The sequence below is a fragment of the Spermophilus citellus genome (assembly GCF_964194105.1).
Source record: "Spermophilus citellus genome assembly, chromosome: X".
In the NCBI taxonomy this organism is placed as follows: domain Eukaryota; kingdom Metazoa; phylum Chordata; class Mammalia; order Rodentia; family Sciuridae; genus Spermophilus; species Spermophilus citellus.
Genome location: NC_138190.1, coordinates 134,937,140 through 134,956,198, shown reverse-complemented (window position 1 = coordinate 134,956,198; position 19,059 = coordinate 134,937,140). Strand labels below are relative to the sequence as shown.

At 38.6% G+C, this 19,059-nt stretch overlaps 1 protein-coding gene across 1 annotated transcript in view; it reads right to left on the bottom strand.

Moving 5' to 3' along the window:
* Nucleotides 1–1,155: 1,155 nt before the first annotated feature.
* The window catches only part of F9 (coagulation factor IX), a gene marked incomplete at its 3' end in the record, with an annotated part of 30,096 nt that continues 12,192 nt past the window's right edge, over nucleotides 1,156–19,059 (bottom strand). Inside the window, exons 5-8 of the mRNA XM_081277758.1 lie at nucleotides 13,546–13,674; nucleotides 11,294–11,502; nucleotides 2,059–2,173; nucleotides 1,156–1,703 (exon numbers count right to left, since the gene is read on the bottom strand). Of these exons, the coding sequence (XP_081133884.1) occupies nucleotides 1,156–1,703; nucleotides 2,059–2,173; nucleotides 11,294–11,502; nucleotides 13,546–13,674 (1,001 nt within the window). The remainder of the gene's footprint in view (nucleotides 1,704–2,058; nucleotides 2,174–11,293; nucleotides 11,503–13,545; nucleotides 13,675–19,059) is intronic.

The following is a 19,059-nucleotide window of genomic DNA, read 5'->3' as shown; positions in this document are numbered from 1 at the left end:
TCAAAAAAATGGGGAGTTGGTTATCTGGGTGTAATGACTCAGCTCTTTGAGCCTGTGTGCCCTTCTCCACTGATGTATATGTTAGCCAAGGAGATGATGCTCATGGTCTCTGGTCTAGGAAACTTCTTGCTTGGCTCCAGGTAATGTTGGAGATATGCTGCTAATTTCTCCCTTAAAGACTCTGCTAGTTCTTGGTTACAAATGGAATGTTCTTTCTGTTAGCATTATTTTTTTTTCCATACAGGGGATAAAATACCTTGGTTGATGTCAGCTTTTTTAGTTAGTGACCTGCCAGCCTTGCCCTGATGGAACCATCCCCAGCCAGACTGCCATAATCACCTAGTGACAAACTCTTAGGGAACTGTTCTGGATGGCTCATTGAGATACACACACACTAGCTTAATGCTCTGAAAGGAACTTTCCCCACATGTTCTTCAATCACCTTCCTTCATCCCAATGTTATAAAAGTCAATCTGAGATTAAAATAAAAGAAAGCCAGGTTTTAATAGACTCATACACCTATATACAGCAGTGAAACAGAATGCTCCCCTTACCACCTTTAATGACTGTGGAGGGGAAATGACTGAGAGGGAGTAAGAAATAGAAAAGTTGATTTGGAGATTGGGAGTCAGAAAAGATAAAGGATTCAGGAATAAAGACAGAGAAAAATAAGAAGTGCTTCCAACAAGTTTTGACCTGTTAACTATTCCTATGTTCTCTTTATGAATGTGGTGTTGGCCTTGTGATGGACTCAAGTAAAGATCCTGGATTCTGACCTAATGAATGTTGATGTTTTGATGAGAGAGGCATGGAAGATTTAGAACATGGAATGCTGTTAAGGAGGGAGAATCAGGTGAGTTACCACAATGGAGAACCATAGAACCTGCTGGGCAGGGTGGAGAACTTCACAATTTTGGTAAGGGCCGAGCCCTTTGTAAATGGCGACGATTTCCTACCACACTGCATTTCTCTAGTGATTACATTTTCTAATCTACTTCCTCTAGTAAAATATAAATTCTAGATGGAATTCTCTCCTGCAAAGAGAAAAGGCAATGTTTATAGAAGTATATATTTAAATTCAACAAGACACAAGGAATTTAAAGGGCCCAATCCAGTTCCAATCCCAATGAATCAACCGTGGAAATGCATTTTTCATTAATTGAGCTTTGTCTTTTCCTTAATCCAATTGACATACCGGGATACCTTGGTATATATTCCATATTTGCCTTTCATTGCACATTCTTCACCCCAGCTAATAATGCCAGTTAAGAAACTGGTCCCTTCCACTTCAGTAACATGGGGTCCCCCACTATCTCCTTGACATGAATCTCTACCTCCATCATGGAAGCCAGCACAGAACATGTTATTATAGATGGTGAACTTTGTGGACCGAAGGCATGTGGCTCTGTCAACAAGTGGAACTCTAAGATACTGAAGAATTGAAGCTGATCTCCCTCTATTGAAGATTCTTCCCCAGCCACTCACGTAGCCAGATCCAAATTTGAGGAAGATATTTGTGTATTCCCTGTTGGCAATGCAAATAGGTGTTACGTAGCTGTTTAGTATTAAGGGTTCATCCAGTTCCAGAAGGGCAATGTCATGGTTGTACTTATTAATAGTTGCATTGTAGTTGTGGTGAGGAATAACTCGAATCACATTTCGCTTTTGCTCTGTATCTTCTTTCTCTTCAATGTTATATTCACCTATTGAAATAAATTTCATTTTCAGTCACGACTTTCATAGAAACAGATTTTCCATGTGTCTACTTGGTATCACTGAAAACTGGCAACCAAGTCTCAAAATGTTACCAAATCTTACATGTTTGGTGGGGAAATTGATACCACAATAAATAATTGCATCCTATTGAGATGAGTGCTTTACGTATTCATCAAAAGAACTGTGGGGCTTGAAGGATAGAGCAAGTTCCGAAATTATATTTCCTCTACCACTGGCTCAACTTAATTAGTAACAATCCTATTGGATCTTAGTAAAATATGATGTATCAATCACATAGAAGGTTTAGCAATTGTATAGATTATTATCCTTTTGTTTATTTACCTGCAACAACCTCAATTTTAACACCAGGCTCAATACAGTGGGCAGCAGTTACAACCCATTTTTCATTGATGATGGAGCCACCACAGAAGGCATTCATTTTACCATTCAAAAGGACCTGTGGAAACAAATTAAGAATCTTACTCCACAATATATTTGTTCCAGAACAAAATAAATACATGTGCTATTAACAGGAGTAGGCAGAAACTTGGCTTGTAGGCACTGGCAGAAATGGCGAATTTCTGCAAGGTGTCACCTTTGTGGATGAATTAGTGTTTCTGAAACTCAAACCAAAAAGCTATTTCTGTAACTATCTTGAGGAAAATGCACAATGAGAGACAGGAGAGATTTGGGGCCTTCGAGTTCCTTTCCCAGGTGAGTCAGATTTTCGGATGGCACAATTGCTTCATGGGATACAGCATGTATTTTAGGAAACACTGACAACTCCTCCAGATGAATAGGGACATTGAGTCTCCTGTCTCTGTGTGTGGAGATCTCTTTGCTATAAATCATTTGAAAAAGAAAAGATGATATATTCTTCCAGGAGTTCTTTCAAGCCCCTTCCAAACTGGAATAGTATGAGCTAGACTTAATGCCTCTATCAGGGCTGTGCATAAAGCCACCTAAGCGGTGGGGCACAGCAGGACTCGAAAGCTCCTTCCATTCTTTCCTATCCATACCCCACCCTGCCTGGCTGAATATGTAATCTGCCTTTGTCTTAAAAGGTCTAGTTAGCTGTGCTTTATTTTATTTGGGGGCAAAGTGGGCAAAGATATCCATTCATTCATCTGTATATTTGCTGCACAATCACAGAGGACAACGACTATTTCCAGCACCTTAAGGTCTAGATCTAGTTAGAGAATTTCAGGTCCAATGTAAGTGAGGGCCTTTCTCCATCTAAATTTTCCCAAGAAAGCTGAGATATGTGAACACTAGAGGGCACACTCAACATTCAGTAAACTCTTCAGGAGCCCATGAGCTCTTTGTGAATGGATGCACTATTCCTAAGGCACTGGTAGCCCTAGGCATAAAATCATTCATAAACCAGGGAAAGCAGATGGTCAACTCCTTTATGTGTGGGTCAGAGATAGTCCCTGGGGCATGTTCTTTTGAAAGTTCTTCCAGTCCTGAATTCAACTTACTGAACACCTACTATGTCCTAGACTAGACACTGAAGCACTAGCCTCTCACTGTGAGAGCTATAGGGATAGCTCATAATAGGCTTCATGATCTTTTCCAAACTCTGGCTCTCCCTTTCTGTTGCTTTTTATCTTAAAATCTGTAAAACTACTGAAAAACCTCAAATAATAATATAATAAACATCAGTGTGTCCACCACCCAGATTTAACAATTATTCTAATTTTTTGAATATATATTGAGTGCTTATTTGGGGCCAATCCTTGTACTGTTTTGTATACATTTTATATCAAAACATAACATCCTCAAAGAAAGGCAGTAATAAAAAATGCTATCTCACAGGGTTATTTTGAAGATTAAAGGAGATAAGTTGTGTACATTGCCCAGCACTTTGGCCAGTATACAGATAATACATGTTAACTATAGTAATATATCCATCCATAGATGTGCAAATTAAGGTTTAGAGATATATATTAACTCCCCTCAAGTTAGCTAGTGGGATATAGAACCAAGTCTGCCTGACTCCAGTATTTGTACCTCTGAGCATCCAGTATCTCTTTAAATGTGGTCTATGGACCAAGGCAGGAGAATCACCTGGAGTGCTTGTAAAGTGCAGATTTGCAGGCTTATTGAGACTTAAAATATTTACTGCTAGGGGCTGGGGAAAATGAAGCTCTCTAGCATATTCTTACGTACGATTAAGTTAGACAAGTGTATTGCACTACTGAATCAGAATTCCCAAGGCTTGGTAATCTTTGTTTTAATAATGCTCACCCCATTGTATCAACATAATTTTTTTTGTGGGGGGACGGGTATCAATGAGAAACGGAAATGTGAAGTCTTTTGTTCCAAAGCCAGGAAAAAAGTGTCACTGAAGATACTAAAATACAAAATTTTTATTTTCTTCAGTGATCTTTCTTGAAATGTTTATTTATTTTTCTTTTTTTAGCTTGATATTTAATATCATGCTCCCTTTGGCATGGGGATATTTGCTAGGAGAGTGTAGACCTTTACAGGTGCCCAGGGGTGGCACTCTACAGTTCAGCACACACACCCACAAGACTCCCTGTCTGCCAGCCACAGGTCCCTGGACTCTATCATGGGAGGGTAAGTCAATCTTTCTTTGCCAGGGGGCCTACGGTACTACTGGTTTCCTATTGCAGCAATCAAGGCAGAGAGATAATTCCCAAGGGATTGCAACATTCATGTCAGGATGTACCCAAAAGGGAAACTTGCAAGAGGCTTGCCCCAAGCATTAATCCTTTAATTGTTCTGTAGCCCATTTCTGGTCCAGAGATGCCTATGGCCATGCATGTCCCTTCCCCAGATAGCACAGAGCGTGTGCACCTGACCTCAATCCTCCTTGTGTCTGGGCCCAGGTCCTTGCCAGGGGAGAAGGGTGGCAACAGTAGTTGGGTAGAGACAAGGAGGAGGTGTATGTCTGGGCACCAGAGGTTGGGGGTGGCAGTGGTCATTGGGCAGGTGTGGAAGGGAGAGGCAGGGCTGGCTAAGGCACCAGGGGTAGAGGAGAAGGAGGTGAAGAAACTCTCTAGGAAGTGGTGAGAGGTGGAACTGCTTGGTAATCAAGCAGTTGGTAATCCCAAGTTCCAAGGCCCCAGTGCATGCTCTGTTGTCTCATCAGACTTCAGTTACACAGCACAAATGTAATGTATTAAACTCTAGATATGCCACCCTTCTCAGTATAGAGCCTTCTGTAAGCATGCTGGTTATAAGACCATGTGTGAACTCTGACCCCCAAGTGATTATTACCACCAAGAAAATGTGGGCAACATGATTCTATAATGGACGTGATGATTACAACTGAATGCATCCATTCAAGCAGGTGGAAATAAGAGTTTACCAGCCTGGATATCACATTGTTTCCCCTCCAGCCACTGTTTGAGGCAGGGCAGGGGTTTGTTTGTGGAAGCTGGGCATCTCTCAGTTTAGTGGGCTACTTAGGTCAGACTGAATGAATCCACAGCCTCTGGATACAGAGACTGTGATGTAGTTTGTCTGACTTCTGCCAAAGACTTGCTGCCTGATGTTTCTATTGCTTTCCAGTGGATGTCTGAGAAATATGGTTGTTCTTTTAAGCCCAAAGAGAATTCTTTGCCAATCCCTGATTGGTGTTAGAAATTTTAGCAAACATCTTTGCCAAAAAAAGACTTTAAATATATATTTTTGCATTTAAAGATATTACAATTGGTATGGTTTTGGAATGCTTTCTTGGCTACCCCTGGATCAAATCTATATAAATATTAGATATTTGGGGGATGAGCTTTGTACTTGGCCAAGGACAAGTTCATATTAAGACACCACTTCAGAGAATGATGGAGGAAATGGGAAGGCATATGTTGTGAGCAAGATACCTGAGTTCTGATCTGTTAAACATTTTCATGGTAGCCACAGCCTAACATGAGCCTGTTTTTCCTTTTTTGGACACACACACACACACACACACACACACACACATCAAACACAACTACATTCATCTACAAAATACATACTCACAAAATTGCACTTATACTCTTCATGAAAATGCCAGTCCAGAGTACCAGTGGTTGCCCTGTTGTTCTCTTTCCAAGTGTTAATTCCAACCTAGCCTTTCCCTGTGATTTCAGCAAAACTTTTATTCTCCTTCTGTCACTCACTCCAACTTTCCAATAACACCTTTTCTGTATCTTTACTCTCATATACAAAGTAAAACCATTTCTACATGACCTATAACTTGCTATGCCTGCAGGCATGATTTAGTCAACCCATGGCCCTATGTCATTTTACTGGGCATAGAGGGGATACTCACTTTGGTTTTTAGTGGTTAACTTGAAATATGACATTATTTCAAATATACCATTATTTCAATTAGTTAATATTGAAATATATTTCATCAAACAGTCTTAGAGTATAATAATCTAAATATTCTGTCCCAACTAGCTTTGTGGGGCCTGGTGTGATTATATATATCATGTTTCTATTTATCACCTGAGCTAGGAATAATACAGGGTCATCTTTTTTTCAAGAGACTATCTTTCTATTTTCATGTAACATACCCCTCCACACAAAAAAAGCTGTGATTAATGCAAATGGTAACTCCACCTGCTATCTGCTACTGACTTGTGTCCTATTTGAATCATTGTAGCTAGCAGTATAGGGCAAGAGTGCAGGCAAATTTAAAGATAGCTGAAAGCCAGAGCTGAGGAAAATGTTAACATGCTTTAAAGATTTAGGCTAAGAATAGAATAAAGAATGGACAAACTGCTTCTTCAGACATTTTCTATAGGTTAAAATAGTTAAATATTAGGAAATGCATATGATACAACATAATATGAGGACAGCTTAGTCACTTGGCTTCCATATTATTCCTTTTTCTTTCAATGTGGTAGAATGATCTTTAGACTATTAAATGTGGAATAAATATGCCTCATACAGAACTGAGGCTTATGATAAAACAGAAAATAGACCAGGTACTTCACCTACAGAACTAATCAGATCTTAACCCAAAGCAGTTCTTGGGTCAGTTTGTGCATGCTCAGAATTGTCAGGTGGCAGGATCATGGGCTTGGGACCAAAACCAAATTAAAGCTCTAGAATCCCTGAAAAACATGTCACTCCTTCAAACCTGTCTCTCCGTCTGTATGTATATACACACTTATATATGCACATATGTATATATGAAATATATACACATATGTATGTGTTTTGCAGTGCTGGGGATAAAACCCAGGGTCTCTAACATGCTAGGCAAGTGCCCTACCACTGAGCCACATCTCCTGCCTCAAACCTCTAAGCTTTTTTGTTTGTTACAAGAGGTTGAACCCAGAGGCACTTAACCACTGAGCCACAACCCCAGATCTTTTTAGAGAAGGGGTCTCGGTAATTTTCTGAGGACCTCAGTAAGTTGCTGAGGCTAGCTTCGAACTCGCGATCCTCCTACCTCAGCCTCCTGAGACTCTGGGATTAGCAGCGTGCACAGCCGCATTCCGCTCAAACGTCTCAGTTTTGCGCTGTTGATGAAACCAATGTGGTAATATAGGCGTTGTAATTTCCCTGTTCTCTATAATGTTCAAAGATTTTCTTCCCTTTGTAACTTGGGAAATTCAAGTCTTGTTTTAGTTCCCCATTCCATGAGATATGGTAACTCTAAGAAAATCTCCTTTCTGTTTCCATGTAGGGCACTTAACCTTTTACTTTCTTTCTTCTTCTTAAGTGTCCCTTCTGGGGCCTGCATTCTGCCCCTCCCAGCCCAAGCCAGCTGGGGGCGGAGGAGAAAGAAGGAAGAAGACCCCAGCTGTGACTCCTCCCCCGCCCCCCCCACCCTGCCCAGCCTAACAACTCTCCGAGGGGGAAGCGCCCGAAGCACTTGCGCCTCTGCCATTCGGGCTCAGCCCAGAATGGGGCGCGCTGCACCGCTCTAGAACCGTTGGGGGCTGCTGGGAGGCGACCATGTCCTGCGACGCAGCTGGGTTGGCACATTCCTCTGGCCCAGCAGACTGACGTGGAAGCCAGAGAGTGAGGTAAAAAATGAGCGCTAGCGCGAACAGGCTACGGTTGGGACGGCGTCCCTGCCGTCCCTGCCGTCCCTCAGCCTGCTCTGTCTCCCGCCAGGTGAACCAAGTCCTATGAACTCCCGGGGCCACGCAGCGGCTGCTGTCTGTTCCCAGGAACAGAACACCTTTTCCCGTAGGCAGTTCCACAAATATTTGTTCTACCCACGTTTCCTCCCAAAGCCACCCAGCCTACCACCCAGCAGTGGCCGGAATCTGCCTGCAAACTTCCCGCTAAGACCGCAGGGTGACCCCCCGCCCCGTGGGTCTCGGTGACAGCTCACCGACACCTTTTTCTTTTTGACAGACTAAAAAAAGCTTTCTCAGTCCATTCAAACTGTTCATTACTCCTGGTGAAAGTGAACTCTATGTCCTTCTTTGTGGGATTTCTTCACCCTGAGTGATCACTTTATCCCTCACCCCTGCCAATTTGAAAGATGAAAGAATCAATTCTGAATAGAAAGGCTTTTATGAAACATCAGCACTTCCAAACACACTCTTTTCCAGATGATATTCTAAGTAGTATTTCATATTTCAGAGCCAGAAGTATAATATGGTGGCCACTGAAACCCCAGCTGTTGTTTCCTTTCTCTTGGTCTTTAAAATTTTTTTTTAGATGTTGATTATTTTATTCATTTATTGTGGTGCTGAAAATTGAACCTAGTGCCTCACACAAGCTATCACAGTGCTACAACCCCAGACCCTGGTTGCAATCTTGTCTGCAACACATCTAGTATTTCCCATTCTACACATTAACCATGGTGTGGTCAAGATGGCCTTTCCACCAAGGAGGAAAGATTCTGGCTTGTTTTATTTACTGTTCATCTTTGTCTAAAAGTGCCTTTTGGACATTCAGATAATCTCCAAGTTTTAAAAACCAATAACCTTTCCTGGGGAACTGGGTAGGTATGGAGAGAACATTCTCTGTTGAGGAAGGAAACAGTGTAGAGTCTTTCTCAAGTATACTAGAAAAAGCTTAGTACTTTGCCTTTGGAAAAGAAGAAAAATCTAGTGCTTGGTACACCCATAGTCAGTAGTCTTAGTGCATATGGGAGAAACAGGGAGTGAACATGTGTGCACACATGAATTTGTGAGTAATCTTGAACATTTCAAATGATCTTAGATAGGCAGGACAGGAAAAAGACCACAGGTCTTCTGTAAGTGTGCAGTGAGAAGAATACAAAAAGATTTGGAATGATGAGTATCATATCTTCTCACAGAACTGCAACCACAATCTATTAGTCTTTTCTACTTAAAAAGGAAATAAAATGTCTGCCCGAGTTGCTTTCTTTTAGGAAACGCATTGCATTTGTTAAAACACTGCCAAGCATCTGGTTTAAAGAGGATTGGTGGGAAATAGACATTATGTGACTAAACAGAGATTTTATCCATCCCTTCTCCTGTTTTGGTTCTAATTTAATTATATTAGCTATTTCATTTCTGGTATGACAAGGGGGCAATGCTAAACTCACAATGCATTCATCCTGGGATTTAAAAAGAAGTTGGATTTTTTAAACAGGAAAGCAATGGGGCTAGGTATGTAGCTCAGTGGTAGAGCACTCCAAAAAAAAAAAAAAAAAAAAAAAGGAAGTGATGTTCTGAACTAATAACACAGGCCCCCTGGCTTCTCTACTATAAACACTGCTTTATGTCCCACAAGCCCAAGGAGGATAATTGTCATAAAGTAGGATCTTTTCTTATAACCACCTTATTCATGTAAATCAGATACTTAATGAATGAAAGTGCAAACAAGAAAAAGAGAATGAGATACGTGGATGTTAAGTAGAATGAAAATATAATCAGAGTGTACCAAAAAGAGGTTGTTCAAAGAAAGGTGAGTGGACAAGGTCAATTTTAGCAGGACGACGAAGAATGGTGAAGACGTGGATGAGTAAAGGAAGGGTGGTATGGTGGGTGAGGGAAAGGGCACTGGTAGGGTGCCTTTAAGTGGGGACACAGGGACATACAGTGTACTTTATTGGCTAGAAGATCAGGTCCAACAAAATACTGTATAAAAAAAAAACAAAGACAAAAGGAAGGAAAATATTATGTCTTGGTTGTAATGTTGTGTTACCCTGTGGTACCTTTCTCTACAATGTCCCCATGTCCTGAGGCCTATGTTTAATATCTTTCATTTATTATGTTGGAAAACGGCAAGCATTCTGAAGAATGGATAAATACATAGCTAGTCTAAGAAAATTTCAGTGGTGTTAAACCTGGAGACATTTATCTGGCTTTAATTGTTACCCATTTGATGATTGCAAAGTCTTTAAAGCTACTACTCTGTGATGGCAGAATTTCAAACCTCAGTAGAGAAAATATTTTGGAGTGAAGCATCCTTGAAATAACTACCAAATATGATCGTGGCCACTAGGGAGTTTTAAATTAGACTAAACTAATATATATATATATATATATATATATATATATATGCACTCTCCAATAGAAATTTATGCAGTGATGGAAGTATTCTATTTACACCTGCCCTGGTCAGTACAGTAGCACTCGCTACATGTGGCTATTATGCACTGGAAATGTGGCAGGTGTGATTAAAGATTTAATTTGTAAGTTTACTTACTCATAATTAATTTAAGTAACCACATGTGGCTAGTGGTTACCATTTTGGACAGCACAACTTTCCATAAGGACCAGCCTAGCTCCTTGCCTTGAGGTGGGGAGGAGGTGGCTTATCCCTTCTCACAGATGGACTCACTTAGGCTTTAGCTATAGGCATAGTTACAACCCTGGTTTTGCTACAAATCTAGCTGTTGGTAGTTACATAAAAATGTGCATAGGTACTTCTGTTTATGTAGGTTGTCTGTAGAACACCCTGGAAGAAACTAGGTAGAAAGAGTCCACTGTTTGGTGTTTTGAATGCTGGATTATGTAATATGTTTGTTTCCTTTGCACCAGTGATTTTCAAATTGTAAGTGTGCCTCAGAATCACCTGGAGGGCTTGTTTATACACAGATGCTGGGCCCCACACAAGTGATTCTGATTCAGTAGATCTGTGGTGGAGCATGAGAATTTGCATTATTAATAAGTTCCCAGGTGACTCTACTGCTACCACACTGAAAACCAGAGTAATGGATCAAGCCCCCATTTCATGTCCTGACTCTAAGAACCATTCTTGCCTTAATCCTTCCTACAAGAGTCCTTTGCTCCCTTAAAAATAATCCAGTTTCTCTGGGCCAAGAAACTTTTTGACTCTCACCAGTTTCCCCAGGGGCTGAGCTGGAGCAGTACCTTGAACTCTAGTACCTGTGACCTCTCTTCCAGACCTCCCTATTGTTGACCAGTTAATTGCTTGCTGGAATCTTGCTGTGTTCTTTCTTTGATGCCAAATTCTCTTTGACCTTTTATGGTAGCTGTCCCTGGACTTCTCTTTCCCCAGATGCTCATCTATCAGGACTGTCACGTTGCTTACTACTGAAACTTACCTAAATACTTGTCTCACCCTCACAGGTCTTGCCAGTGGCCTAGCTTCAGCTTCCCACCTGGCCTGTCTTTTGCCAGCTGAACTCCAGTTTTGACACACTATCAGTATAGAGTACCTGCCAAGGGAATTGACCTGGTTTGGCGTTTTCTCCACCAACAACCCGGGTGAAGTCATTAGATGGCTCGGTGCTTTGAGTGATGTTATCCAAAATGCCTTCTTCAGCTTCAGTAGAATTCTCATTGTCCATATTACAAAAAATAGTCTCAGCACGGGTGAGCTTCTTAGAAGTGTATGACACAGAAATTCTTCCACATGGAAATGGCACTAGAAAAATAGAAAAAAAATTAGTATTCCAATATTTTTCATTGGCTAATGGAAGATATATTTTGAAAATGGAGAATGAGGCCAATTCCTGTCACTTCTGAGAAGCAGGCCTATCAACATTAAAAAATCTAATCAATGAATATAGTTGATTGCATTATTTTCATGGAAAGTTTTCAAAACCTTCATGGAAAGAACATTTGGCTCCAGAATCCATAATCTTGATGGAAATCAGTGTTCTGGAATCAAATTTGGTAGGACTTTTTATAAAGTCTCATGACTTTGTTTAGTTTCTTTACTAACGTTGTACTTCCAGGTGCTGTCCCTGAATGGAAGTTGAATGCTTTGTGCCATTAGATTAATGGGACTAATTAGTGAATGGAACTTCTGCTGGTTATCATTAACAGGATTTCTTGACTAGAATGCCCTCTAGTATCCAAGGTGGATTTCATGTGTTTTTTGAAGTGAGATCATTTTGGTTCAATTACCTGGCTGTCAATTATTAACCAAAAAGTTTACTAATATGATTATCACAGCTGTATTTACCTGGAACTTGAACACCTCTTTGAGTTGGTTTATTCCCTATCCCCTGGCCCCCAATCATCTACAGCTACACTGGGGACTACCAAAATGGAAATTTGTAGTCAAACAAAGTCACCTTATACTTCATTTTCATTTCTCACTTTCCTCCTAGACACTTTCCTTATAACAGACATTTCTATAGCAACCAGCTGTGGGAAAGTATCATGAAGGCAGCATGTGGTTGAGAAAACAGGAAATTAGTTTCAAAATACTTATGTATAAATATACATGATCAACAATGGTGAGAGAAAAGGGACCATTATATTTGAAAAGGCAGAAAAGCTTATTTTAGGTTTGGCCTACTTATTCTGCTAAAGCAAAGGCTACATTCAAATATAACTCATAATGGTTGGAGGTGGCTCTCAATTCTTTTTCTCTCTTATAGAAGGGCGTATAAGGGCTTAGCTACTATGCCATTTGTCTACACTGGAAAGTAGCTTTGTAAAGTTAAATACACAAGTGTGTGTGTACACTCATATATACACACACTCCTCCCAGGAAGGCAAGCTTTAAGGCAGTATATGTGAAGAACCAGGCAGAAGATTAGGTGGACAGGCCCTAAAGCATTAGAGATTCTTTATTTTAGATGCAGTATGTATATTCCTGGATTCTGGTCCTTACTTTAATTTCCTCTGCCTGATGCATTGCTGAAATAGGTATTGAACCCAATTACAGAGGAATGGTGCATGATTTAATGCACCAATTTAATAAAATAGCAGGCTTTGGAAATGCAAAAGAAATTATGTGTAGCTTGCTTCAAAAAGTGTCTCATTCATCAAATATAATTAATCGTGCAGAGCCTAATGTTTTTCAGAACAAAGTTTCTACTGCTTTTGTCTTCAGAGAAGAGCAGCATGAGAGTGGAGTACAGATGTGCTGAATATACCAATCAACTGACAACATGGTGGCATGGTCAGCATGACTGAGAAACATTGTTTTATTCCTTCTGTAACATAGTGCTGATCAGCCTAGCAGAACTTAAACAGTTAGTTGCTGGAAACATTCTGACACTCTGTATAAACTCAGCTTAAGGCCCAAAGTCAGGAAATAACTTTCTTAGAGTACACTAGTCAGGCCCTGACAGTCTCATGCTTAAAATTCACCAGCCTTCTACTAGAAGTCCATCACTCAGTTATTTGTGTATCTTTTCTGGTACAGTACTATATTACTACATTAATTTGACTTGATGAATTACAAATATATACAGAAATCACACAAATCAATTGCTTTGTGATTTAAAGGTCAGAGAAAAAAATCGACACAAAAAAGACTCTGGATAATAACAAAATTTATATTTAAAACGATGATATAATTTTGAAAAATAATTTGTCCATTTCATGCTACTGTTCTTTTGTTTGATTTCAAAAGGAAGTACATACAAGTAGGGATTAAAATTAGGGAGTTAAAATGCCAAAGGTTCAAATATATATTTTCTTAAAAAAAAAAACTTATTTAGATTTTGACCTGCTGGTTCACACGACTTTTGGTTTTCTGCAAGTCGGTATCCCTCAGTACAGGAACAAACCACCTTACTATCAGGGCCTGTTTTACAAAACTGCTTGCATCTGCCATTCTTGATGTTGCATGTTGCATCTGGAAGAAAGCAAAATAGCACCATTTAACACGCCTTTCTAAAAAGTACATGGAACTACTGACTCACATATGGGTCATATATAAGCTGGGAGTATTCATAGTGAGAAGCTTGGGAGCCTGGAGCAAATAATGGGAAGAAAAATAAAATTTTCAGGCATAAAATAGTGGCAGTAGTATTTTGATTTGATGTAAAGCTAAATGACTAGATATTTTATTTTCATTAAATCATGGACTGCAATTAAAATCCTACTTATTGAAATGTAACACAAATTCAGAAAAGAATATAAAACTTTTGTATGAATTTTCACAAAGCAAATGAATCTGTTTAAATGCTGCACACATCAATACATAGGACATTATCAAAACCCGCCAAATTCTCCTGACGCTCCCTCCTAATCACTCCATCTTTCTTCCTTTTCAAAAGTTACCAGTTCCTGAACTTCATATAAATACTTACAATATGTACTCTTCTGTATCTTTCATTTAACATTTTATCTATAGGTTCATCTATGTGATTTTGTATTGCTATAGTTTATTCACATTGTTGTGTAGTATTCCATTGTATTACTATTACAACTTTATTCAGCCATTCTACTATTAATAGATATTTGTGTTGTTTTCAGTTTTTGGCTTTTATATATAATGGTTTAATAAACATTTTGTACATATATTTGGTAATATAAGAATGTGATTTTACTGGATTTATGTGTATCAGTCAAATTATTGGATCATATGTTTAGGTTTAGTAGATACTGCCAAGCAATTTTCTGAAGCAATTGTACAAATTTAAATTTCTACCATCAGTGTATAAGAGTTCTAGTGTGTGTGTGGCGGGGGTGGGGGGATATCTTCTTTCACTCTGCAGCTTGACTTTTCTCTCTAGTGTCATTTTATCAATTTTTCCTTTGTAGTGCATACTTTTTGTATGCTATTGAGAGAGATTTGCTTATCCCAAGTTCATGAATTTAAAAACTTATTGTTTTATAGTTCACATATAGATCTTGAATCCACTTGTATTTGATTATGATACATGTTATGTTGTAGGGATGTATTTGCCCTTCTATGGATATATAATTGATCCCTCACTATTTGTTAAAAGAGCAATCATTCCCTACAGTGGCACCTCTGTCATAAATCAAGTTTCTATATGTGTGTATGTATGTTTCTGAACTCTCTGGTGTTCCATTGATCTATTGTCTACCCTTGTGTTAATACTACACCATCTTAATTAACATGTCTCTCTAACTCTTGTAGTAGTACTTTTACTACTACAATTTTATTCCTTCTCAAAATTGTCTTGGCTATCCTTGGCCCTTTGTATTTCCATGTATTTCCATTTTAGAACTAGCTTGGTAGTCCTACTCCATGTATACAAAAAATATGCCTGCTGGAATTTTGATTGGTGTTGCACTAAATCCATTAGGAGATAATTGTTATATTTACTGTATTGTATCCACTAATCCATGAAGATAGCCTATCCATTCATTTATTTAGGTCTTCCTTAATTTTCTCAAAATTTTCCATATTTTTGTGTAGATTTTTTTTTACATTTTTATTAATTTCATTCCTAAGCATTAATCTTTTATTCTATTATAAAACTTCTTTTTAGTCTTGGTTTGACCATGTAACCAAGCTTGGACAACTGGATGCTCCCATCTGAGCCTCTGAATTTGGAGTGTATGATCAAAGAAGCTGACACATCATAGAGCTCAAACCCAGGGCAGAAGGGACACCCCTAACCCAACTGTCCTGTGTATGACTTCATTGTATTTCTTTCCTTCATTATAATATTGTTCCAGACTATTTTCTGAGCACAGTTCTCCAGACTGCTCATAAATTCTGTAAATTCTCCTTCCAATATATTTCTTTTTTGCCTAAGTTTCAAAAAAAATCTAGTGAGAATATATCTATATTTTACAGATAAGGAAAATTAAAAGTTCAGAGAGTTAAATTGATATGCAGTTCCATCCAGATTCAAAAGCTAGTGACCTTAACCAATACTCTATGATTTCGCCTTTATTTTGTTATTTATTGTTTGTTTGATCCATTTTGTCAACAGAATCACTTTTACTAGCTCCACATTGAAAAGCAAAATATCTGTACAAGAAAGCTACATGTGCATACATTAACATTCAATCTTCTCCCATAAATACCTGGAAACTGATATTTACTAACATGTAATTATGTACTCAGTGCTTTTAAAAATATGATTTAAATTTGTTGGTGACAATTATATTGCATACAAATGTAAATTTGTATTGCATACTACAGAAAATAAAATATATCCGGCAAATAAAAAAAAAACCAAACTTCTTTTTAAATTATTGCTGTATATAGGCACATAATCAATATTTGTATGTTGACTATATGTCCAGCAGCCTTTCTCTATATATTATTTCTTCGAATTATTTAGGTGCTTTGGGTTTTCTATATGTGCAATCATTTTTCTGAAAATTACACTTTTATTACTTTTAGCAAACAAGAAAAGCAGCAACAATCTCTTAATTTTCTGTAGATACTGCCTTTCTACACTGAGGTGTAGTATTTGTTGCTTAGTTATTCTAGAAGTTGCTTGGCTTCCAGAGCTAGCCAGTTTGACAAGTTACCTCCAGAAGTAGAAGCTGGAGATCTCTAGAAATAGCAGTATTGGGGAGTCCATAAGGGCCTATAGGCAATGTGAAGATAAGTATAAAACACAAGAGGACAAAATAGGATTTTTTTAAATGCTAAAGATATTATGTGTTGACAGTGCTAAGCATTCCATTCTTACTCTCCTGTGAAATCTCCCATATTAATATGAAATATCTTTCTTTGTCTCCTGTAAAGCTTTTCATCTTGGATTCTATTTTGTCTGATGTTAGGATTGCTTTGATGGTTTTATTTCTGTTAACATTTACCGGATAATTCTTTTTATATCCGTTTCTTTTCGTCTCTTGGTGTAATTTTATTTTAGGGATCTCTTTTGTCAACAATATGCAATTAGATTTTAGCTCCAGTCTGAACGTTGTCATTAATAGATTAGTTGAACCCCAATTCACATTAATTGTGATTCTTAGTATAGTCAGTTTATTCCTGCCATCTTGTTTTGTATTTTCAAATTATTGTGCTTTCTTTTGTTTCTCCTATGCCATCTCAATAACAGAAAGTAGCATGGTTCAGGGCTTGCTAGCTGAGACCTGCTGAGATAAGAAAAGTAGGCTCGGCCCTTGGGCCTCTATCTCTACCACAGTATCAGAATCCAGTGAATATAAGACACCTTCTACTTATATACTCAACTACTATACACCTTTCCATAGAAATGCTTGGTGCAGTTATCATGGACAGTTTGACAATGAGTGACTGTATTAGATGCCTCCTGTATACCACCTTTATTACTACCTCTCAACCTTATCTATGTCTTTTACTAGTACTATAGTGATGAGCTCTACATATACTTCTACTGACTTCACATGAGAGCAGCTTTGAATCATCTTGGCTTATATCTGGTCTAGGTGCCTTTCACATCTTGCCTTGGGGCTTCCCTGATGAGGTGTGGGATGCTATATGACTCTCTGGGTGCCCAAGCATACCCAGTTGGGAAATGGGGGATGGTAATGTCCCACAGGCTGAACTTTAGACCAATGGGAGAGATGCTGATGGATAAATTATTTCACCTCTTCTTGTCTTTCAGGTGGACTATCCTGAGATCAGTGCACCTGTCTTTTGGAGATAATCCCAGGAGATCCAGCAGACAGCTATAGTTATAGGCAAGTAATTGGATTACTGATTCTCTTATTGGTTCTCCTTTCCTCACAGACTCACTCTCCTGTCCCTTACACTTTCCCCCTAGGACTTCACATTCTAGTAAATAAACTTATGTTAAGAGGCTCTTTATTATGGGGGAACTCAAGCTAGCAGAGTGACTATATGGTATTGGAGAATATCATGAATTTTTAAGTGGTAAATCTAAATTTTAAAATTCTTGTTTATATATGCTAGCACACAGCTAAAGTAATAATTAATTCATAGTCCTTACTGATATTTTAGGAAATAAAGGGAGGCAAATCAGCTCTCATCAGGTGAACAAAGGGACCAGTCTGAGCTTTAATCTTTGCTACCAATAATCCACGAAGTGCATGACCCAAAAAGATGACATTTTGTCTTTTTTATTTACTTATTTTGAGGACTATTTTTCTTAACAAATGCTGATAATATCCCTAGCTCTTTGCTTGTTTCTGGCTATCATATTGTTGCTACAAGAAATGCTAAAGTGTTCAGCCAAATCAAATACCACCTGTGGAAAGTGTTCAGTCAATATGAGATTGTGATAAGTTAACAGAGGTGGGTGGTAGGAGTAGCCTTGTTTTGTCCCAGGGAATGCACAATGGGAATGAATAAACATGGTGTGTTTTTTTTTTTCCCAATTCCCATTCTGTGTCCTTGACTAAGTAACCAAACCTCTTGATCATTGGAAAAATGAGGAACATTTATCATTGCCCTTTGTGAACCAGAATGTTGCTGCCTCTCTTGATCTCTGGCTTGGTTTGTGCATGTGATGGGAAATATTGCTGCCTATTCAGCATTTTTTTTAACCTTCAGGTAAAAGGCTCAGGATTCTAGAAACAGAACAATAGCATAAGGAATTCTGGGTCAATAAAGGGTCAATAAGGCAGGACCTAAGAAACAATCAGAATGGCACTCATTCATCAGTTATTGAGCACTTAGATGTCACATACTATGTTGACCATGGGTTCTCTCTGATCTTGAAGTTGGTCTCTGTGCCTAGACATTCTGTTGAAGAGCATCAAGCTCATCACTACAGTACAAGCATATTACTATGAACACTTTCTAATTCCTTTTGTGCCTACTGACAAAAGTTATCACATTCTGTTTTATTTTACCCTGCTTTCACCTTCCCTGATATATCTACTGATGTGCCAAGAAAAACTTGAACAAAAGATTTTCTATTTAACAAGTTTACCACAAAGTGGTTAAATTCAACATTCTTCAGTTAAATTCAACATCCCTACCACCACACAGAAATACACAGTAAATAAGACAGAAGTGTCTGTGATGTGCTGCAAAAGTGAAAAAAAAACCCAAATATTTATTGCTTGTGAGTTTTTTCTTCTCATCCCTATCTTACTGTGGGAAAATGCTTCTTGTATTCTTTAGAAGTGGCAGAGATGACTGAATTCTTATGGACCTTGATCTCTTTGAAAGAGATTTGGATTTGATGTGCAGCTGGGAACATATGGAGGTCTTTATTCTAGCCAAAAGGACCCAGTAACCAATTAATTGCTATTCTTCTAACTAGAAAGAATGCCCTCAATGTTTGTACTTTTCTCCCCTGACGAAGAACTTGATTGCAAGGGAAAAAGAAAACAAAAAGGTCTTGACAATGGA